We start from the raw sequence: 25,078 nt of genomic DNA on the forward strand, positions 1-25,078 counted from the left end.
CCCCCTCCATCTAGTAGGCGGCGCTCATGCATGGTTGTTTACATCTATGGGCCGGTTTAGTGACATCTCTGAACAGTCAGAGAGATGTGTCTGTGATACAATATCCACAGTCAACGTCTATCTTCAGAAGTTCAGGAACTGGGGTGATGCAAAACTTTTTTCGATGTGTGTACTTCATGTCAACCTCGTTGCCATCACCAACTCACAAACTATTAACTTCCAACCCTACCTATGCCTCGTGTTACACTATACTTCACTCTGTCAGATCAAAGCCATCAACTTTTTTTTAAAAAACGTAAAAAGAAAAAGTCAGCCGAACATCCAAAACTATCATTGCCCTCAATGAATCGCCATTTCCTCCGAATCTTCATAGCTCTAGCGAATAACAGGATTCAAGCCACTTCGCACAAGAAAAACCACGTGTTGTAAACGAAACGTACGACCTACTTCTGAAACACAGCGCCATCACGTAACAATAAGAGCACACTTCAAAGCTTATACCAATGGCTCACGTTAGTTGCTAGATCCTGTCTTCGTGACAGACGCTACTTACGAACGGGGCCCTACCAAGGGGGTGGTGAAATTGGTCCGGCCAATGGCACAGTCAAAGCTGGACGGAAAAAGGTAGTACCTACCGAAGAGAAATGCAGAAAGGGGAACAATTTAAGAATCAAGCGGGAGAAGCAGCGAGTTCTCCTACATTTCGAGTTCTTATCTCCTGCCTGTTAAACGAAACATTTCACTTGGATCGCGACGCACGCTGTTGTCAGTTATTTCTACAGTGGTATTTCGTCCAAGTGCAAGTCCCCCTTGTGGAAAAATTGAGTTTTTGCTGTTATTTCGCTACGATATTTTCAGATTTGAAATTACGGCGAGTGGGTGCTGAAGCTTTTTGACTGCAAGCTTGAGATTTTTGCCGTGGAGGTAGTTCATTGCCAAGCTTAACTCCGTAACAATATTGTGCGCTGTAGCAAAAAAGTAGTCATTGTGAAAAATAGTTTGATTCATGTGCGTTGTTTTATGATCGAGAAAAAACAGCGAAGAGGCTGTACCTGGCCATTATAGCGACTCGCCATCAACTTTCGTGTCACTTCTGCGACGCATTAACCCATCACATGTTAGGGTTTTTTTTATTTTAAAATGGCCCCTAGACGCTCAACATTATGCATGATATTTCCGGATGTGCAATAACATTGAACGTGTGGGGATTAGACTGAAAGGTTGCACAAAACTATCGACCGCACCAAATAATTTTGAAATACACTCCTGGAAATGGAAAAAAGAACACATTGACACCGGTGTGTCAGACCCACCATACTTGCTCCGGACACTGCGAGAGGGCTGTACAAGCAATGATCACACGCACGGCACAGCGGACACACCAGGAACCGCGGTGTTGGCCGTCGAATGGCGCTAGCTGCGCAGCATTTGTGCACCGCCGCCGTCAGTGTCAGCCAGTTTGCCGTGGCATACGGAGCTCCATCGCAGTCTTTAACACTGGTAGCATGCCGCGACAGCGTGGACGTGAACCGTATGTGCAGTTGACGGACTTTGAGCGAGGGCGTATAGTGGGCATGCGGGAGGACGGGTGGACGTACCGCCGAATTGCTCAACACGTGGGGCGTGAGGTCTCCACAGTACATCGATGTTGTCGCCAGTGGTCGGCGGAAGGTGCACGTGCCCGTCGACCTGGGACCGGACCGCAGCGACGCACGGATGCACGCCAAGACCGTAGGATCCTACGCAGTGCCGTAGGGGACCGCACCGCCACTTCCCAGCAAATTAGGGACACTGTTGCACCTGGGGTATCGGCGAGGACCATTCGCAACCGTCTCCATGAAGCTGGGCTACGGTCCCGCACACCGTTAGGCCGTCTTCCGCTCACGCCCCAACATCGTGCAGCCCGCCTCCAGTGGTGTCGCGACAGGCGTGAATGGAGGGACGAATGGAGACGTGTCGTCTTCAGCGATGAGAGTCGCTTCTGCCTTGGTGCCAATGATGGTCGTATGCGTGTTTGGCGCCATGCAGGTGAGCGCCACAATCAGGACTGCATACGACCGAGGCACACAGGGCCAACACCCAGCATCATGGTGTGGGGAGCGATCTCCTACACTGGCCGTACACCACTGGTGATCGTCGAGGGGACACTGAATAGTGCACGGTACATCCAAACCGTCATCGAACCCATCGTTCTACCATTCCTAGACCGGCAAGGGAACTTGCTGTTCCAACAGGACAATGCACGTCCGCATGTATCCCGTGCCACCCAACGTGCTCTAGAAGGTGTAAGTCAACTACCCTGGCCAGCAAGATCTCCGGATCTGTCCCCCATTGAGCATGTTTGGGACTGGATGAAGCGTCGTCTCACGCGGTCTGCACGTCCAGCACGAACGCTGGTCCACCTGAGGCGCCAGGTGGAAATGGCATGGCAAGCCGTTCCACAGGACTACATCCAGCATCTCTACGATCGTCTCCATGGGAGAATAGCAGCCTGCATTGCTGCGAAAGGTGGATATACACTGTACTAGTGCCGACATTGTGCATGCTCTGTTGCCTGTGTCTATGTGCCTGTGGTTCTGTCAGTGTGATCATGTGATGTATCTGCCCCCAGGAATGTGTCAATAAAGTTTCCCCTTCCTGGGACAATGAATTCACGGTGTTCTTATTTCAATTTCCAGGAGTGTATATTGCGCGACCTGGAAATACTGTGCCGTTTGTAGGCAGTATTGACCAGTTATATTGACAATATCCTTGGCAATTGTTCGCGTGCTTTAGTCTCTGGGCATATTTACACACGCTATTCGTTATTGCTGTTGAGTCTTAACACAAACATGATTTCGAAACAAGACGAAAGTACGTTGTTACTGGAGTGCATCGAAATGTTTACCGGTAAATCATTGTTGGCATTATGGGATATTAGGAGGATGACTGTATTGAGAACGAATCGTATGATTTGATGCTCACAAAATACTGAGAAATGGGAACGGTATCCTACAGTCAGGAAGGTAGATAATTAAAAAAAAAAGTAGCGCAAAGCTAGGAATAAAAAGTATATGTAGGTTTTCGTGTGTGCGTGCTTGTGTACGCTATTTGCCCTAATATAATCTCTTAATGTACGTATAATTACGTGGCAAATTATCATTGCCGGTTTAACCCATTACTTGTCAAAACTTAATTAATTTATTTTTTTCAACCTCTCTCTTAGCCGGCCGGGGTGGCCTAGCGGTTCTAGGCGCTACAGCCTGGAACCGCGCGACCGCTACGGTCGCAGGTTCGAATCCTGCCTCGGGTATGGAAGTGTGTGATGTCCTTAGGTTAGTTAGGTTTAATAGTTCTAAGTTCTAGGGGCCTGATGACCTCAGAAGTTAAGTCCCATAGTGCTCAGAGCCATTTCAACCAACCTCTCTTTTACCCTGAGTGAAAATGAAAGGAAAAGCTGTTATGAAAAATATCAGTGTATCGATAAAAAAACTATAGAATGTCCCATTTTTTGGGAACAATATTATTGTCAGTGCAGAAAACTATCAGGAACATCGTGAAGAAAATAAAAACACTGTTTGCAATTCCGTGTGAAATCAAATAAAACATCTGTATTGTACATCAATATTGCACCTGTCTCACATTTTTATGTTTTTTTTTTGTTGCATTATTCACATCTCCGTGTTTTTTACTCGGCACAATAAAGTCGAGTTCCTGGACCTAATGGTTCATCTGTGCTTTCCCTTCCTCCCATCACTTCGCTTCCTTATGGTTTTCTATGTTTCGGTGTTAATTCCTGTTTTCTTTCTCATCACTATTCGCCTTCGGGCATCCAAAAGTGGGCGCTTCTCATTTGGATTGGCAAATCGGTATGCGTGCCATGTGTTGGCCTTGCAGATATCTGGGTGAATAATGGCCCCCATCACTTTTTTGATCTTGTCTTCGTCCTCTGAAGTTATATCTACTTGTCCAGTAGTTGAACGCCACCCATTTGGGTCTTGTATTCTTCTGTGAGATATGGCATTGTAATAGATTTTTTTCCCATGAGTATCTTTTAGCACATCTCAAAGGAGTAAAATTACTGTAATTTGTGGCCCTTCAAAACATACTCTTTACGATATTGCAGCGCCTGTGTTATTCCAAATTACGGTATACAAAGTTCCTTCGGGCATGCATGCATGCGAAGGTACAGGCACATTGGCGACTACTGTCGTTATCAGCTGCATAATGGAATGACGACAATGAAAATTTGTGTATGAGATTTGTACACAGTAATACGGCACTTCAAACAGTGTTGATAAGGTAACATGTCATTATCCCATTATTGAACCGCATAAAATAAATTGATATTACACTTATTTCAGGAAATTTGAAATATACTGAATGTTACATGGGCATCCATTTGTTCATACCACGCACGCACACACAGCCAGACAACTACATCAGAATTCATTGTCGTACGGAAACTACGAGCAGGCATACAGTGCAGCCAAGTGCGAACACACAAAATAGGCAATACAATTCCTTTCCTAAAATAAATTAATTACAGAATGTTTTTTCTTTTCAATTTTCAGGCATTATAGCAGTCAGTTCAACCTTTAGATACAACAATCAAGGCTTAAAGTTCCCTTGCTTATGTAGAAAGAATTTAATTTCGTCCCAAATGGGAAGGTGGTAAATGATGTCACAAGCCGCCGCTCGAAGCGCCGAGACGAGAGGGACACCAGACACGCAATAACTTGGTTCAAATGACTCTGAGCACTATGGGACTCAACTGCTGAGGTCATTAGTCCCCTAGAACTTAGAACTAGTTAAACCTAACTAACCTAAGGACATCACAAACATCCATGCCCGAGGCAGGATTCGAACCTGCGACCGTAGCGGTCTTGCGGTTCCAGACTGCAGCGCCTTTAACCGCACGGCCACTTCGGCCGGCACACGAAATAACTGTTACGATTACTGTACAGGACGTGTGGCCGCTTGGGGGCCAAGTTTAGAGGGGCATTCAGGTGCGAAATTTGTAAACAGTGCGCACCACAATTACTTGCGAAAACGGACACAGGAAAAAGTGTATGCGATTGAGGGAGGGGGGGGGGGGGGAGCGGGGAGCCGACATCTGACATCAGTCTTCTGACTGCTCTGATGCGAACCGCCACGAATTCCTCTCCTGTGCCAACCTCTTCATCTCATAGTAGCACTTGCAACCTACGTCCTCAGTTATCTGCTGGATGTATTCCAAATCTTTGTCTTTTGTCCTCTACAGCTCTCTATAATACCATCCCTGATATCTCAACGGATGTCCGATCATCGTGTCCCTTCTCCTTGTCAGTGTTTTCCACATATTCCTTTCCTCTCCGATTCTGCGCAGAACCTCCTCATTCCTTACCTTATCAGTCGACCAAATTTTCAACATTCGTCTGCTGCACCAAATCTCAAATGCTTCGATTCGCTTCTATTCTAATTTTCCCACAGTCCATGTTTCACTACCATACAATGCTGTGCTCCAAACGTACACTCTCTTGAATTTCTTCCTCAACTTAAGATTTATGTTTGATACTAGCAGACTTCTCCTGGCCAGAAATGCCCTTTTTACCAGTGCTAGTCTGCTTTTGATGTCCTCCTTGCTCTGTCCGTCATTGGTTATTTTGCTGCCTAGGTAGCAGAATTCCTTAACTTCGTCGCCATCAACCCTGATTAAGTTTCTCGCTGTTCTCTTTACCGCGACTTCTCATTAGTTTCGCCTTCCTTCGATTTACTCTCAATCCATATTCTGTACTCATTAGACTATTCATTCCCTTCAGCAGATCCTTTAGTTCTTCTTCGCCGGCCGGTGTGACCGAGCGGTTCTAGACGCTTCAGTCCGGAACCGCGCGACCGCTACGGTCGCAGGTTCGAATGCTGCCTCGGGAATGGATGTGTGTGATTTCCTTAAGTTAGTTAGGTTTAAGTAGTTCTAAGTTCTAGGGGACTGATGACCTCAGATGTTCAAGTCCCATAGTGCTCAGAGCCATTTCAATCATTTTTAATTCTTCTTCAATTATCATACGGCAGCAATGTCACCAGCGAATTCAGTCATTGATATCCTTTCATCTTGAATTTTAATTCCACTCCTAAAACTTTCTTTTATTTCCATCATTGCTTCTTCGATGTGCAGATTGAACAGTAGGGGTGAAAGACGACATCCGTGTCTTACATCCTTTTTTAATCCGAGCACTTCGTTCCTGATCGTCCACTCTTATTACTCCCTCTTGGCTCATGTTCATACTGTATATTATCCGTCTCTCTCTATATGTTATCCCTATTTTTCTCAGAAGTTAGAACATCTTGCACCATTTGACATTGGCGAATGCTTTTTCCGGGTCGAAAAAACCATAAAGTGTCGCGATTTTTTTTTTTAAATTCTTGCTTCAATTATCAACCACAATGTCAGAATTGCCTCTCTGGTCCCTTTACCTTTCCTAAAGCCAAACTGATTGTCATCTAACACATCCTCAATCTTCTTTTCCATTCTTCTGTATATTATTCTTGTCTACAACTTGGATGCATGAGCTGTTATTCTGATTCTGCGATAATTCTCGCACTTCTCAGCTCTTGCAATCTTGGGATTTGTGTGGATCATGTTTTTTTTCTGAAAGTCAGGTGGCATGTCGCCAGAAGCATACATTCTATGCACCAAGGTGAATAGTCGTTTTGTAGCCACTTCCCACAATGATTTTAGAAATTATGTTATGCATCCCTTCTGCCTTATTTGATCTTAAGTCCTCCAAAGTTCCCTCATAGAGGCCTTCAATGTACTCTTTCCACCTATCCACTCTCTCCTCTGCATTTAACATTGGAATTCCCACTGCATTCTTAATGTTACCAACCTTGCTTTTAAATTCAACGAAGGTTATTTTGATTTTCCTATATGCTAAGTCTGTCCTGACAGTCATTTCTTTTTCGATTTCTTCACACTTTTCATGTAGCCATTTAATCTTAGCTTCACAGCACTTCCTCTTTATTTCATTCTTCAACGGATTGTATTTCTGTATTCCTGAATTTCCTTGAACGTTTTTGTACTTCCTTCTTTCATTGATGAACTGAAAATTTCTTCTGTTACCCATGGTTTCTTCCCAGTTACCTTCTTTGTACCCATTTTTTTCTTTGCAATTTCTGTGATTGCCCTTTTTAGAGGTGTCCTGTTCCTTATTGCTGTACCTCCATTCCTTTTCAACTGTACTGCCTACTGAGCTGTTCCTTATGGCTGTACCTCTAGCTGTAGGAAACTTCAAGCATATCTCATCATGCCTTAGTTCTTCCATGTCCCACTTCTTTGTATATTGATTCTTCCTGACTAATCTCTTAACTTCTTCATCACTACTACATTGTCATCTGAGTCTACTTCTGTTCCTGGATACACCTTACAATCCAGTATCAAATTATGGAATCTCTGTCAGACCATGATGTAATATAACTGCAATCTTGCCGTATCACCTGACCTTTTCCAAGTATAATTCCTCCTCTTGTGATTCTTGAACACAGTATTCTCTATTACTACCTGAAATTTATTACAGAACTCAATAAGTCTTCCTCCTCTCTCATATCTTGTCCCAAGCCCATATTCTCCTGTAACCTTTTCTTCTACTCCTTTCCCTACAACTGCATTCCAGTCCCCGATGACTATTTGATTTTCATCCCCCTTTACATACTGTATTGAACCCTTCAACATCCTCATATACTTTCTGTATCTTTTCATTTTCAGCTTGCAATGTCGGTATGTATACCTGAACTATTGTTATCGGTGTTGATTTCCTGTCGATTCTGATAAAAATAACCCTTTCACTGAATTGTTCACAGTAACAATATTCTGCCCTACCTTCCCATTCGTAACGAATCCTACGCCCGTTATACCATTTTCTGCGGCTGTTGATATTACCCAATACTCATCTGACCAGAAATACTTGTCTTCTTTCCATTTCACTTCACTGAACCCAACATTATCTAGATTGAGCCTTTGCATTTCCCTTTTCAGATTTTCTAGCTTCCCTACCACTTTCAAAATTCGAAAATTCCACGTCCTCCCCTCTGGCAGTCCCCTCCCGGAGATCCGAATGGGTAACTATTACGGAATCTTTTGGCAACGGAGAGATCGTCATGACAATTTTTTCAATTGCACTTTATGTGTCTTTAATGCAGTGGTTTCCGTTGCCTTTGCGTCCTCATGGCATTGATCACTGCTGATTCTCCCAAGCACAAGAGAGTTCCTTGAACCTCTGCCCGCTCCTCCGCCGTCTTTGACAAGCCCGTTGGCAGAAAGAGGCTGACTTCTTATGCCGCAAGTCTTGGGCCACCAATGCTGATAATTAATCAAATTTAAGCAATGACGGGTTTCGAACCCGGGACCGAGAACGTTTTAATTACTAATCAGTGACGCTACCCCTAATCCATGGGCGCATCCACGAGGTTGTCAAAATGTCTAAGATACTTGGACATGAAACTACACTTGTAACTTTCAAAACTTGGAAAGAATTTCCAAAAGCCAAGGTATCGTTGAGCAAAAATTCGTCTCTCATTGCTATGTCTTTGTGTAGTTGTAGTGATATGGTGCAAGATTCTAAAATTGCCATTTTTTATATAAAAGGGGTCAGTTTCGATGCGCATCATGCAAAAACGAAATAATTTTTTATAGATGACACAAAAAACGAATAATGTCCCACAGAATTGATGGTTATCCACTCAGTATTTGTTATATGTAGATTACTTTGATATTTAAATCCATCAGTCAAGTTATACAACTGCTACAGCCATAGTATTGCACCTCTGCTATCGGTCATGAAATGCTACATTTGGCTTAATGAAAAAGCCTACAGAAACACGGGTAATCACTTCTAAAAGTGTATGAGAATTTTGTAATGAATAAAAACTCCGCATCCTACATTCCTGCCGGCCGGTGTGGCCGTGCGGTTCTAGGCGCTTCAGTCTGGAACCGCGTGACCGCTACGGTCGCAGGTTCGAATCCTGCCTCAGGCATGGCTGTGAGTGATATCCTTAGGTTAGTTAGATTTAAGTAGTTCTAAGTTCTAAGGGACTGATGACCACAGATGTTAAGTCCCATAGTGCTCAGAGCCATTTGAACCATTTTTAAACCTACATTCCTAGGGCGGGAGGGGAAGTGAAAAGTGGTCCCTCTTACACTCATTTCCCTCCCCCAACCCCCCGCCCCCTTTTGCGGATGCTTGTGCATGGGGACAACCACTTCCAGTACTGTTTCAAATGTTGGACCGTCAACGTATAAATAGTTTAGATAATCTTTTTTCTCGTTGAATTATGATTCTCTCATCAAGTTCTCGCGAGTGAATCTGTGACACCAACTTTTCGTCCACATTCTTCCCTTTTCGCGTGTCACAAAACAGAACGATTATCACAGCAGCAGCGACTTGATCGACCAGCATTCCAAAACAGTATTGTACAATATTGTTGCAGATTTTTATTGGGAAGGTTAGGGAGGACTTAAATAATACTGCGCAATACTAATGGTCTGGGAGGCAGACTTGCAGCAGGCAACTCACCTCCAGCCTGAGCAGACGCTCGCCGCCGCGCTGCCAGACGGCGCCCACCGTCACTTCTCCCGTCACCTGGAAGCCGACGTCCTTGCCCGTTGCTGCCGCGTCGTTCAGCAGGATCGTGCTCTGTAGGCTGTAGCGCTGTCCGTGTCCGGCCGTGAACACGCCGTCGTCGACGCCGCCCCCTCCGGCCCCCGCAGCTGCTGGGGACGAGACGAGTACGAAGCTGTAGCACGTACACACCACGACCCAGAGGACACACAACGCTGTCACATTCGGCTGCATCGCGGAACTGAGCTACGACCAACCACACTGCCCTATAACCAGGAAGTGTCTATACAAAAGTTGAGCAGAGCACAACGCCCACCGCACACGTTACAGTCTCACTAACAGAGTAATTCACAACTGCTGATGTTCCAGCGGAATGCAATCAAGAGTTCCGAGCAGGCAATGATGGGTACACTACGTGTACAGCTTTTGCTGTCCTGAACCAGACTGAGGGCCTCTCTCGGTGTCTTCGCGGCGAAATACGACTTGCATGAAGCGTCGCGCGTCAGCCGAATCGCATTACCATATCTGATAGCACAAGCGCGCGCGCTCCCGTGTGTGTCTGTGCAGTTTCCTTTCGCGCTCAGGACAGTTCCTGTCTCTCACTTCCCACGTGCGGCGCCCGCCAGGCTTTGCCACTACACTGGGGTCTGCGGGGCCAGGGAGCTGCTGTGTGCGACCTTGCCGAGCATTTGTCGTCGAATGGGGCCCGCTTAATGCGATAACCCCCCTGTCCAGAGTACGCTGGCGGTGCACTAGCTGCTGCTGTCGCAACTGAACGACTTTTTAATCGCTCGTATCAAGCTACCTCCACCCGTAATGACACGCGAAGACTGTCATTTCGAATGCGCAAGCGTTTTCACCAGATAAGTCGTATCTATTATACTGCAGACGCCGCAGTCACGGCAATGAATACGTGAAACGCGCACTTCAAATTTCCTGTTAAAAGTTCTATGAATGTCTTCCGTCAAAAGATCTCACCGTGGAAAGTCACGCAAAAGAAAAAAAATAAATAAATAATGGGCAACTTAGAATTTTTGAGTTATATGTATTTCAGGGTTTTATGATTAGCTGGAAGTGATTATATGTTGCCTTTATTACCTACTACCGTTAAATACTTATAATGTCACCGGTAACACCCCTTCATCTATCTTTATCTTACTAAAGGACAGTCGATGACAATATAAACAACGCACTTATCAGAAACCACCTTTACACACTTGAAGCTGAACTATGCTTCCTTGGCAATGGTGATGCAATACACTGTTGAAGCTGTACGAACATCTCGCGACAAAAATCGAAACAGGAAAATCTGCGTAAAAATATACAAGTAACTTCAACTTCTTTTAACTTTCGCATTTCAATAGTTTCTGATAGGCTGCAAATGTGGTTATGTCTTCCTTACGTACTCCACTTCAGCAGTTGTCGTAACTTACTAAAGGAACTCTACAACAACAAACACTTTACACCTGTCACCAACCACCTCCACGTTCTCACACAAACAGGCGCTCTTGACCGCTGCAGGTGTTGCGCAATGAAATGTAGTCTTTGAAAGTTCAATATATGGAGTATAGACAAGGATGAACCGTTCATATTACTGCTGCTCCAGCACACGTAAATTATCTACCGTGGATACGTCGCCTGTGGATGGTTATCGTTGCACTAAATGTCTTCGCGCAGAAAGAGTGGCATCGTGTTACACACCTCCTCCAGAGGTCGCAGGTCTCTTATAGACAAAAGCAATGCACAGTTTCTGTTAACTAGGGCGCTTCAGCAGTCCTCCAAACAATGCCGTAAATGAGAACGCACGTTCGATGTCATTTAGCTGACGACGAAAGCTCAAGTGTTGAATAGCATCCACTCGTCGGAATCTCGACAGAGTGCCAAAACCGAAACGTTTATCACGCACCTCGCGTAAGATGGGCAGCCTATAAGCAGCAAACTATTTACGTAAGCGAGACACAGTAGTACATTCCTTCTTTGGCGCCGACTTGCGACTGAGGCACTCTACGCGTCAGCTGGAAAAGCGAGCCCGCTGCCCTCTGGCGCAGGTAGCCTACACTTCTCCTTGCTTCCCCCCTCCCCCTCCCCCTCATGCCCATCGCCCGTCACAACGCCGTTATGTGGGCGGAACGACTCGCTCTTGGGCCACTGGCCACCTTCTTTTTCACCTGGAACCGACACAGCTGGCGAGTCGCACCGAGGTCAGGCACATCGGAACTGGTCAGTCACGCCTTCCCCTCGCCCAGCCTACGAAAGTGCTTTCCATTTTCTTGCTTGCCCACCAAGATTTAGTGCCTGCGGTGAAAGTGAGATTGTTGGGGTTACAGCGCATGATACAGTTAAGCAGCTATTAGTAAATAAAATGACGGGGTTTTGTTCAAACGGCTCTGAGCACTATGGCACTTAACTTCTAAGGTCATCAGTCCCCTAGAACTTAGAACTACTTAAACCTAACTAACCTAAGGACGTCACACACATCCATGCGCGAGGCAGGATTCGAACCTGCGACCGGAGCGGTCACGCGGTTCCAGACTGTAGCGCCTTTAACCGCTTGGCCACACCGGCCGGCGGGGGTTTTGTTAATTTGAGCACTAGAAGAAGGAATGATAGGTGATACGGGTTTAATGTCCCGTTGACGACCTGACTGGTTTGATGTGGCCCAACACGAATTCCTCTCCTGTGCCAACCTCTTGATTTCAGAGTAGCACTTCCAACCTTCATCATCAATTATTTGCTGGATAGATTCCTATCTCTGTCTTCTTCTACAGGTTTTACACTCTGCAGCTCCCTCTAGTAACACGGAAGTTATTCCGTGATGTCGTAAGGATGTCCTACCATCATGTCCCTTCTTCGTGTCAGTTTTCGATATATTCATTTCTTCAGCGATTCCGTGGAGAACCTCCTCATTGCATACTATATCTATCCACCCAATTTTCAACATTCTTCTGTAGAACATTTCAAACGCTTTGATTCTATTCTTCTCGGGTTTTCCCAAAGTCATACAACGTACATTCTCAGACATTTCTTCCTCAAATTAAGGCCTGTGTTTGATATTAATAGACTTTTATTGGCCAGGAATGCCTTTTTCGCCAGTGTTAGTCTGCTCTGCTCCGTCCCTCATGGGTTGTTTTGCTGCTAGCAGAATTCTGTAACTTTTATTTCGCGATCACTAATCGTGATGTAAAGTTTCTTGCTGTTCTAATTTCTGCTTCTTCTTCTCATTACTTTTGGTTTCCTTCGATTTATTCTCAGTCCATCATTAGACTATTCATTCCTTTCAGCAGATCCTAAAATTCTTCTTTATTTTCACTGAGGATAGTAGTGTCATCAGCGAATTTTATAACTGACGTCCTTTCACCGTGGATTTTAATTCCGCTTGAATCTTTCTTTTATTTATTTCATTGCTTCTTCGATGAGTAGACTGAACAATAGGAGCGAAAGACTACAACCCTGTCTTACACCCTTTTTAATCCGAGTACTTCGTTCTTCCTCTTCCACTCTTATTGCTGCCTCTTGGCTCTTGTACATATTGTATACTGTATAGCTTACCCCTATTTTTGTCAGAATTTCGAACACCTTGCACGATTTGACACCGTAGAATGTTTTTCACAGCTCGACAAATCCTGTGAACGTGTCTTGATTTTTCTTTAGCGTAGCTTCCATTATTAGCCGCAACGTCAGAAATGCCTCTAGTGTCTTTAGCTTTCCTAAAGCCAAACTGATCGCCAAATAACACGTCATCATTTTTCTTTTCCTTCATCTGTATGTTATTCTTGTAAGCAACTTGGCTGCATGAGTTGTTAAGCTCATTTGCGATAATTCTCACAGTTGCCAGCTCTTGCAATCTTCGGAATTGTGTTGATGATGTTTTTCCGAAAGTCAGATGGTATATAGCAAGAGTCATACCTTTTACATACCAACGTGAATAGTCGTTTTGTTGCCACTTCCCCAAACGATTTTAGAAATTCTGATCGCCTGTTATCTATCCCTTCCGCCTTATTTGATCTTAAGTCTTCCAAAGCTCGTGTAAATTCTGGTTCTAATACTGGATCCTCTGCCTCAAATACAGGATTTCGGAAGGAAACGGTTCATGTGTTTCGAAAGGAACCTTTGTGGCATTTGTTCAAAAAAATGGCTCTGAGCACTATGGGACTTAACATCTGTGGTCATCAGTCCCCTAGAACTTAGAACTACTTAAACTTAACTAACCTAAGGACATCAGACGCATCCATGCCCGAGGAAGGATTCGAACCTGCGACCGTAGCAGTCGCTCGGTTCTGGACTGAAGCGCCTAGAACCACTCGGTCATCCCGGCAGGCTGTGGCATTTGTCTTAAGCGATTTAGGAAATACACACTCGGTCGAAATCATTCACATTGATTATACACGTGTGCCATGTCTTTAGGGCGAAAATTTTGAAGACAGAAAATAATCTTAACTTAATATTCTGAAGTGTAATCTCCCTTCTAGCGTCCATCCCGCGGTACAGGGTCAGCTGTTTTTCATTATTTGACTTTTTTATTTTATTTTGTTTTAACGGAGTGGCTGCTCGGCCTTCGTTTCGCCCTAGTCACCAAATACTCTGAGGGTGGGAAGTTGTGTGCGCTCTCTGTCTGCGAATCGCGTACATTTTGTCCTGTTTGTGTATCGCATTTTCTGATGCAGGGATTGGGAACAATCCCAGGATTTATCTAAACGTGGAAAACCTCCTAAAATCGAACTCAGGCTGGCCGGTATGCCAAACCAACAACGATCATTAATCGGCTGCGCAGATTCGATTCGAGTCTCGCAACCTCCCCGTCACGAAAGCTACAGCACTGCGCGTTAAGTTATACCAGCAGACCTACTATTCTGAGATGTAATCAGCTAGCGGAAGTTGACGTTTAAGGTGGTACAAAATCTTGAGTGAGCGATGGGTGTGATTTCAGGCAAGTGTTTGTAATCCGTTTGAGTTTCACAACAAGCAACTTCCGACCACTTCGTCATAGGGGGCCTATCTTAAAAAACGATACACAATCGTCTGTGATGTCTGTTACAGCTAAATCGGTGTATTGGATCCAAAAACAAATTATTAGTAGCTGTTGCACTCTATCCTTCAATCTGCGTTGAGATTTTTTTCTGTGAAAAATAATCCAAAGCTAGATATCAACATCTGAAAAGCCGTCGGTCAGAGCTATCTGATAGAAAACAAACATTAAAGTCTTCACAAACAATGATTTTCCAATTAAGTCTGCATAACCTTATTAAAACTGATTCTGGTTGCTTTACGAAGCTTAAGATACTTCCTGCCGATGGTGAACTGACAATACTACACGCTTGTATGTTTTCTGTTCCACTTCTTGCGACAGCATTCAAGCAGCTATTCAACATAATATTTGCTAACATGGAGGGTTTGGGACTTCACCTTTTGCGTATATAACTACTCCCCTTTTCTTTATACTGGTTCTACAGTAATATTTAGCTTGTATCTATCCAAATGAATCTGGAACAATTTCTGTGATTCCCATGTAATGTTCTGATGTGCACAAACTACTGAAATTTCTCCTGCATTCTCAATTTACTAAGTAGATATGAAAATTTCATCTTTTTTATTTATAAGGCTTCTGATGTTTAGGTGGCCAACGGCCTTGCTGTAGTGGTAACACCGGTTCCCGTCAGATCACCGAAGTTAAGCGCTGTCGGGCTGGGCTAGCACTTGGATGGGTGACCATCCGGTCTGCCGAGCGCTGTTGGCAAGCGGGGTGCACTCAGCCCTTGTGAGGCAAACTGAGGATCTACTTGATTGAAAAGTAGCGGCTCCGGTCTAGTAAACTGACATACGGCCGGGAGAGCGGTGTGCTGACCACATGCCCCTCCATATCCGCATCCAGTGACGCCGGTGGGCTGAGGGTGACACGGCGGCCGGTCGGTACCGTTGGGCCATCCAAGGCCTGTTCGGACGGAGTTTGATGTTTAGGTGGTAGACATTAAATGCATTTTGTTTCATCCTTAGATGTGCCCAAGTATCAGTATTTTGTTTTACTAGTAGTTTTTTCAGCTGCAGGTATATTCATTCTCTGTCTTGCGGGTGAATTGCCCCTAAAATAGCCTACTGCACAGGTTAGAAATCACTGGCATTGGATGGATACTGCTTTGGTCGATTGGATACTTCTGGCAGCTAGCTGTGTAGGTAGCCTCTTATCAGAAGTTTTCAGGTGCAGACCTTGCTATGTATGATGCGACCGAGAGAGACGCGATGCATCAGTCGCATCCATATGTGGACGTCCATCTCCCCTGAGCGATTACCCAACCTCAAAGAGTGACATAATCTATACATTAGTGTGAGTAGCATTCTCAGCTATGTGTCTGATGTCATCTTCAATTATACACTCCTGGAAATTGAAATAAGAACACCGTGAATTCATTGTCCCAGGAAGGGGAAACTTTATTGACACATTCCTGGGGTCAGATACATCACATGATCACACTGACAGAACCACAGGCACATAGACGCAGGCAACAGACCATGCACAATGTCGGCACTAGTACAGTGTATATCCACCTTTCGCAGCAATGCAGGCTGCTATTCTCCCATGGAGACGATCGTAGAGATGCTGGATGTAGTCCTGTGGAACGGCTTGCCATGCCATTTCCACCTGGCGCCTCAGTTGGACCAGCGTTCGTGCTGGACGTGCAGACCGCGTGAGGCGACGTTTCATCCAGTCCCAAACATGCTCAATGGGGGACAGATCCGGAGATCTTGCTGGCCAGGGTAGTTGACTTACACCTTCTAGAGCACGTTGGGTGGCACGGGATACATGCGGACGTGCATTGTCCTGTTGGAACAGCAAGTTCCCTTGCCGGTCTAGGAATGGTAGAACGATGGGTTCGATGACGGTTTGGATGTACCGTGCACTATTCAGTGTCCCCTCGACGATCACCAGTGGTGTACGGCCAGTGTAGGAGATCGCTCCCCACACCATGATGCCGGGTGTTGGCCCTGTGTGCCTCGGTCGTATGCAATCCTGATTGTGGCGCTCACCTGCACGGCGCCAAACACGCATACGACCATCATTGGCACCAAGGCAGAAGCGACTCTCATCGCTGAAGACGACACGTCTCCATTCGTCCCTCCATTCACGCCTGTCGCGACACCACTGGAGGCGGGCTGCACGATGTTGGGGCGTGAGCGGAAGACGGCCTAACGGTGTGCGGGACCGTAGCCCAGCTTCATGGAGACGGTTGCGAATGGTCCTCGCCGATACCCCAGGAGCAACAGTGTCCCTAATTTGCTGGGAAGTGGCGGTGCGGTCCCCTACGGCACTGCGTAGGATCCTACGGTCTTGGCGTGCATCCGTGCGTCGCTGCGGTCCGGTCCCAGGTCGACGGGCACGTGCATCTTCCGCCGACCACTGGCGACAACATCGATGTACTGTGGAGACCTCACGCCCCACGTGTTGAGCAATTCGGCGGTACGTCCACCCGGCCTCCCGCATGCCCACTATACGCCCTCGCTCAAAGTCCGTCAACTGCACATACGGTTCACGTCCACGCTGTCGCGGCATGCTACCAGTGTTAAAGACTGTGATGGAGCTCCATATGCCACGGCAAACTGGCTGACACTGACGGCGGCGGTGCACAAATGCTGCGCAGCTAGCGCCATTCGACGGCCAACACCGCGGTTCCTGGTGTGTCCGCTGTGCCGTGCGTGTGATCATTGCTTGTACAGCCCTCTCGCAGTGTCCGGAGCAAGTATGGTGGGTCTGACACACCGGTGTCAATGTGTTCTTTTTTCCATTTCCAGGAGTGTATAATTAAGGTTACGGCCAAAACCGTTACTTACACCCTCTACTGTTATTATAACAATTTACCTATTTTCTTATACAAGATCCTTACCAAAAGAGCCTAAATCAAAGGCTGTATCACTGACCCCTGCACTTGGCTTAAAAATGCTAGTTATGTAAATGCCTGTGCATATTGCAAAGCGATGGATAGAGAAATATTTGCTGCACATCTCTTTTCGATGAGGCAATCTTCCACATAAATGACGAGTTTCACCAGCACGACAGTTGAATGTGGCGTGCAGAAAAGCCTTCGTGTGTAACTGACAGAAACTTATTTTTTTCTGTGGGATGTCAGCACAAATGTTGTACGGTCCGTTTTTCTTCATTGATGTGTTTCAATATTCAACATGTTCAGCATGCTTGAACAATGGCTAATGCCACAGCTTAATGTCGATTCCACTGATTACATCTTTCAGCAAGATGCAGCATCTCAACATTACATGCAGATTCGCACGTTCTTACATCAACTTCTTCCAAACCGTTGGATCGGTTGTACTGGACATGGTGACGCTGTTTTCTGCTCTTGGTCACCTGCGCCTTCGGACTTGGACACCCATTCATATTTTCGTGGGATTTTATGAAAGACGTTGTCTAAGTGCCTCCTTTACCAAACAAATTCCTTCAGGAAATCGACAATCAATTACGATATTTTTTCCCGGATTCTACACGTTTCTCTACTGTCAAAACAGAGACACAAGTGTTACCCAAAAGTGCAGAAAAGTCGATATTTAATATAATGGTACGAGAGGCAGGGATATATGTGAGATTATTTAGAATGTCTCGAGCGAAAATTACTTTGAGCATTCGTGAGGGTAACTGAAGGTACCTAGCGACTGAAAAATGCGCTTGTCATTCCCATTTTCAAGAAAGCTCATAGACGGATGCATATACACTATGTGGTCAAAAGTATCCGGACATCTGGCTGAAAATGACTTACAAGCTGGTGGCGCCCTCCATCGCTGAAATTCAATATGGTGTTGGCCCACCCTTAGCCTTGATGACAACTTCCACTCTCGCAGGCATACGTTCAATCAGGTGCTGGAAGGTTTCCTGAGGAATGGCAGCCCATTCTTTACGGAGTGCTGCACTGAGGAGAGGTATCGATGTCGGTCGGTGAGGCCTGGCACGAAGTCGGCGTTCCAAAACAGCCCAAAGGTGCTTTGTAGGATTCAGGTCAGGACTGTGCAGGCCAGTCCATAACTGGGATGTTATTGTCGCGTAGCAACTCCGTCACAGGCCGTGCATTATGAACAGGTGCTCGATCGTGCTGAAAGATGCAGTCGCCATCCCCGAATTGCTCTTCAACAGTGGGAAGCAAGAAGTGCTTAAAACATCAATGTAGGCCTGTGCTGTGATAATGCCACGCAAAACAAGGGGTCCAAGCCCCCTCCGTGAAAACCACGACCACACCATAACACCACCCCCTCCGAATTTTACTGTTGGCACTACACACGCTGGCAGATGACGTTCACCGGGGATTCGCCATACCCACATCCTGCCATCGGATCGCCACGTTGTGTACCGTGATTCGTGACTCCACACAACGTTTTACCACTGTTCCAATGTTTACGCTCCTTACACCAAGCGAGGCGTCGTTTGTCATTTACCGACGTGATGTGTGGCTTACGAGCAGCCGCTCGACCATGAAATCCAAATTTTCTCACCTCCCGCCTTACTGTCATAGTACTTGCAGTGGATCCTGACGCAATTTGGAATTCATGCGTGATGGTCTGGATAGATGTCTGCCGATTACACATTACGTCCCTCTTCAACTGTCGGCGGTCTCTACCAGTCAACGGAAGTGGTCGGCCTGTACGCTTTTGTGCTGTACGTCTCCCTTCACGTTTCCACTTCACTATCACATCGGAAACAGTGGAGCTAGGGATGTTTAGGAGTGTGGAAATCTCGCGTATAGATGTATGACACAAGTGACACCAATCGCTTCGAAGTCCGTGAGTTTCGCGGAGCGCCCCATTCTGCTCTCTCACGATGTCTAACGACTACTGAGCTCGCTAATGTGGAGTACCTGGTAGTAGGTGGCAGCACAATGCACCTAAATATGACAAACGTATGTTTTTGGGTGTGTACGGATAATTTTGATCACATAGTGTTATAGGTATGTGTTGCTTACGTCAATCTGTTTTAGAACTATAGAATATGTTTTATGCTCACGTATTGTAATGGGTTTGGTAAACGAAAATATTTTCTACAAAAATCAACATGGATTCGCTCTGTTCGTCCATGAGATCCAGAGCGTTGTAGACATCAGAGCCCTGGTGTTTCTTGACTTCAGGAAAGCATTTGATACAGTTTCGCACTGTCATTTAGCGAACAATATACCAGTTTACCGAGTACCGGACCAGATTTGAGACTGGATGCAGGATTTTCTTGCAGATACACAATCCAGTCAGATTGATACGACCACCGTCTATGTTCGATGTCAACGAGGAATAACCACTCACAGACGTCAGGTGCCTGCACTAGCAGTGGATGGTATACAAAGCGTGTCGAGGGACGCGGACTGCAGTGCAATCGCAGTCGTAATATGGAAACGGAGCGATTTATCTCACGTCTAAAAGAGCACGATCATTCTCTTTTGGGCCAAGGGTGGAAACATTTCTGGAACGGCTACGTTTGTAAGCTGTTCGCGTGCCGTCGTGGTTAAATTATACCGTGGATGGCAAAATGGCGGTATCCAAAACCGCCGCCGATGCAACTGTGGTACACCACGGGTCAAATGGTTCAAATGGCTCTGAGCACTATGGGACTTAACATCTGAGGTCATCAGTCCCCTAGAACTACTTACACCTAACTAAACTAAGGACATCACACACATCCATGCCCGAGGCACGGCGTGAAACCTCTGAAAACAAACACTCTGCTACATTCAAATGGTTCAAAGGGCTCTGAGCACTATGGTACTTAACTTCTGAGGTCATCAGTCCCCTAGAACTTAGAACTACTTAAACCTAACGAACCTAAGGACATCACACACATCCATGCCCGAGGCTGGATTCGAACCTGCGACCGTAGCGGTCGCGCGGTTCCAGATTGCAGCGCCTAGAACCACTCGGCCACTTCGGCCGGCCTGCTACATTCGTCGGAAGGGTCCAGGCCAGCGGATGGAGCTCTGTGGTCGTGGCATTTCCTGGGTGATCTCATCATTCGGGGAAGTACAATGAATCACCGCAGGCGTGTATCTATCCTCGGGGACCATGACAACCCCTACGTGCAGTTTGTTTTTCCTCGGAACGATGGCATTTACCAGCAGGACAGTGCAACGTATCGCCCCGCTCCTACTGTACGTGTGTCGTTCGAAGAGCACCAGAATGAGTTTACCGTATTCCCCTAACCACTAGACCCCCCATATTTTAAAACCAATCCAGAATATGTGGGGCAACGTCGATCGGACTGTTCGCGCCGTGGATCCTAAACCGAGAACTAGCGCTGGTTGCCATGGTACTGGACTCCGCATGGCTCTACATCCCTGTCGGCAGCTTGCAGAACCTCCTTAGCTGTCTTCCTGTACGTCTCGCAGCGCTGTGCGCTGCAAAATGTGGTTATTAAGTCTTTCGATACGTGCTCACATTAATGTCACTGGACAGTGTAGAACTTATCACGTCGCTCTTAAATCCACAGATGTAACGGTATTTCAGGGGTACCCAAATGAAACGTGATAGTACTATTACTGTTACACAATATATGTAAATGATGTAGTGGTAAATGTCAGAAGCTCCGTGCTGTTGTCTGTAAGAAGCTAGCAAAGCCAGAAGACTGCAGCGAATTGCAGCAAAACCTGCAGAAGATCTATGATTAGTGGGGCGACTGGCAGTTGGCCCTTAACGTAAATTTTAAGCAATTCGCATAACTGGACGATGAAATCCAATATTGTATGATTACACTACTGGCGATACATCACTGGAAACAATAACTACTATAAAATATTGGGTTGGCGTGTAAGTTCGCAGCGTTTTTCCATAAAATAAAATACAGCAGGTAGGTACAACAGATTTCACATAACATAGACTTCAGTCATCAATAACATATTCTCCTCCACTATTTACAAGTCTGGTAACGCTGGGATAAGTTTTGCATTTCGCGAATGTAGATATTACGTAGCACTGAGGCGAAGATCTCGTCGAGGCACGTTCGGAGCGCATTTTCATCCGGAAAAATAATTCCTCGAATGTTGACGTTAGAGAGCGGAAACGCTGAAAATCCGAGGGAGTAAGATCAGGTGAATGAAGTAGGTGCGGAATAACTTCCCAACTCAACTCCTGTACAGCCTTTTTTTTCGGTCTAGAAGAATGTGAGTGGGCGTTTTAGTGGTGGAGTAACATCACTTCATCCAGTCTTCCTGGTCGTTCTTGAATTGCGTCTGCAAGACGTCTCAGTTGTTGAAACTGAATGTCAGCAGAAATGGCTACACCTCGGGGAATCAAGTCGTAGTGCACCACACCGTCGCTATTCCAACAAATTCAAAACTTTTCTGTTGTGGATATGTGCAGGGGAGTTGCTGCTTTGTTTGGGCTCAGCCATTCCTTTCTTTTCCTTATTTTAGCATAAAGACCCCATTTCGCATCACCACTAACGATACTGGATAGGAATGGTCGGTGTTGTTCACGAGCGAATTGATGACGAGAAACCAGAGATGCACATGTGGTCATCCACTGATTTTTGTGATTTTGGCTTAGAGCATGCAGTATACATACGCCCGATTTTTAAACCTTCTGCATTCCAATGCAATGTGGCACGATGCTGAAATGATCACAGTCCATCTCATTTGCCATTTCTCGAGTACACTGACATGGATCATTGTGGATTGATGCGTTTAAACGATCTTCATCAGACGCCGAAAGTCTTCCTGAATCTTGAGAATCACTAATATCAAAACGGTCCTCCTTAAAACGAGAAAACCATTTCCTTGCCGTCTGCTGTCCAATGGCGTTATCCCCATACAAAGTGCAAATGTTTCTGGCTGCATCCGCTGCTGTCGCCCCTCTATTGAACTCAAACAGAAGAATACGTTGGATATGTTCCGATTTCTCCTCTTGGCACTCCATCTTCTAGTGCCCACAGCTCCAATCACTATCTCCAAATGACAAAATGTAAACTCAAATAGTGACAGTGAACTGCAAGTAAAAAATGAAAATCGCTAAATAAACCCATAGCAAGCGGAATACCAACATGCAAAACAGAAACGGCACCAACGTATGAACCAACCAGCCATCCGAAGCGATCTAAAGTCGAGTGACTACGTGAAACAAACTGTAAGAAAAGCAGATGCCAGATGAAGAATCTTAAGGGTATTTATTGTTTTACATAAAACTGGAATGAATGTGTAAAGAATAAGTAAAAATACATCGGTCAATTATATAGCTAGATTTGTCAACGTTTGGATCATAGTCGAGTTCTTAAGTGATATAGCTTAACTGTCACCGAATTTTGCACAAGTTTTGAAAGAGTTCTTTTTTTTTCATTTCAGAAACTTTGTACTTTCAATGTACTAGACTGAAGTGGTCGCAGAATGGAAAGATATTTTCTTCCTCGTCGTCGTGTTGTAGGTGGGCAAGAAACGTAGAGTTTTTGGCCAGCATGCTTAGCAGCTGCAGATCGACATCACTTTAAGTAGACAACAGTGGGAGTACAGTTCCTCCCTATACATTAGAGCAACGTTGTGTCCTTCCTGAAATGCTTGCATTCATTATTACAGATATTTTGCGTGATTCAGTTGAGAATGTATAGTTCTTGAGAAGACATTTAAAACGTCCTTGTATAAATTGACCAGACGACCCGATTTAACCGGGACAGTTTAGATTTTTTGAATCCACTCCCTTTATCCCTATCTGATTCTGCCAGGACTCCTAAATTTTCCGGTTTTTAGAAATCATATCAAATTCTGGGTCAGTCGAGGTTTCAACACGTAACTTTTTTTTTACATTTCTAGCACTGTAAAAGTAACTATACGTTATTTCAATATCGTACCCCAAATTTAACAATCCATGTTGTGTTTTTACACAGACAGGCATCAAATTTTCACGTAGTCGTATTGAAGGTCGAACAGGATGTGATATTTGCAGAGGTTGGAGCAGCACTTCGTTATTTAAGAACGAATATGATAGAAAAACGGAAAACCAGATTCATGCCACAAATTATAAGAAGTGTTTTCAGCAGACTTGAATCTAAATAAATATTATTATTTTCGCTGAAACCGTGTGCGAATTTTATGATAGGAGTGCACAATGCAGTACGCAGATGACGGATCATTTTAATGTCTCTCCAGACTACAAATCAGTTCTTTTTAACTTATGTTCCTACACTGGATGAGGTACAAAAATTCTACGAGTTTCTTGCAGATATGTTACCAAACTGCAAAATTAATGATAATGACTTGTTCCAAGAGTGTCTTAATGTGCAGCAGTTTGTCACACCTCAGAAAATAGAGAAATGGAATAAAGAAAGAACTTTCACTGATACGAGTTGGATACCAGTATTCCAGAACTTCACATCCAAACATATATCTTATGAAAATATGTCTAAGATTGTGCAAATTGAGTTATGTATTCCTGGTACAAATGCAGTAGTCGAGCGTGTCTTTTCTTTGAGGAATAAGGTGTCGATGTCTGAGAAAACTCAAATGAAAGTAGAGAATTTGAAAGCAATACTAATGGTGAGAGTTAATTTGGAATAAGTTGTTCGGAATTCTATGACTTCTTCTTAAACTTAAAGGGAGGGAAACATCTGCTGAATCAAAGTCATTCATCACAGAGGCATGGGGACATAAACAACTGAGTGTTAAAATCTATGTGTAGTTACCTAAGCAAATGTTGTGTCCCGTTTACTGACTTTTAAGATTAAAAGTGTGTTATAATTATACAGTAATTATGAATATACCTATGTTTTATGTTCTGTTTGTTATATAATCATTTGGTGTTACTATTATTTCGTTGTAAGCTTTAATAATCTATAACAATTACAGTGCATAATTGCATTCCGAGCAGTGAGCAGTAATAAAATTGGTCCCCGCTTCGACTTACCTTAGGGTGACCAGATTTGCAAAATCAGAATGTGGGACCTAAATTAGAAGTTGAAATGAATAGACATTCTGTGGGAACTTTTGTTAATACCATAACTATACTGTAGATTTTTGTTAAACTCCTTGGTTTATGCTACAACTACATAGATCATCGTAACATTTTCTTAAAATTCGCACTAAAAAACTATCAAAACACCTTGCATTATTAATAGAGTAAATATTTTATCGCTTTATTATTGTAACATGCAAGTACACAGTATATCGCTTTAATGTAACGATGCTTTTAGCTGGGTTAGAAAATGATTATAACATGAGTTACTTATTTTTAGACCTAAACTGTGCTAGAAGTTTCGCCGTGGTAGTGTTTGAAAAATCTTTGTCGTTATATTTTGTCCAAAAATGTGTGTGAGTTTGATATTTTCAAACGGAATTTTATAAAAATCAACACATGAAGTATCCTGAAAATGAATCTTAGCTGTAACCAATTCCTTAATGGCTTCTATATTAAACCTCTTCTTTTCATCAATCCATAGACTGTACAAGGTAGAACTAGCACAGACGCAGTAATGAGCTGCAAATGCTTCCAGCATGAAAGATAAGGAAGTTGAAAATGACAGACCTCGTTCGGTTTGGGTTTAATCAAAGAGT

At 44.7% G+C, this 25,078-nt stretch overlaps 1 protein-coding gene and 1 pseudogene across 4 annotated transcripts in view; one reads left to right on the top strand and one right to left on the bottom strand.

Moving 5' to 3' along the window:
* Positions 1 to 25,078, bottom strand: part of LOC126161609 (microsomal triacylglycerol transfer protein) — a 209,470-nt gene that overhangs the window by 104,671 nt on the left and 79,721 nt on the right. For 2 of the 4 annotated variants that reach the window (XM_049917563.1, XM_049917560.1), the window contains one exon: positions 9,528 to 9,721. In XM_049917563.1, the coding sequence (XP_049773520.1) occupies positions 9,528 to 9,721 (194 nt within the window). Of the gene's footprint in view, positions 1 to 9,527; positions 9,725 to 25,078 lie in introns of all 4 variants that reach the window. The other 2 variants (XM_049917562.1, XM_049917559.1) reach the window with 1 other exon arrangement.
* Positions 15,189 to 15,306, top strand: LOC126164218 (5S ribosomal RNA; annotated as a pseudogene).

Source organism: Schistocerca cancellata, chromosome 2, assembly GCF_023864275.1.
Source record: "Schistocerca cancellata isolate TAMUIC-IGC-003103 chromosome 2, iqSchCanc2.1, whole genome shotgun sequence".
Classification (NCBI taxonomy): domain Eukaryota; kingdom Metazoa; phylum Arthropoda; class Insecta; order Orthoptera; family Acrididae; genus Schistocerca; species Schistocerca cancellata.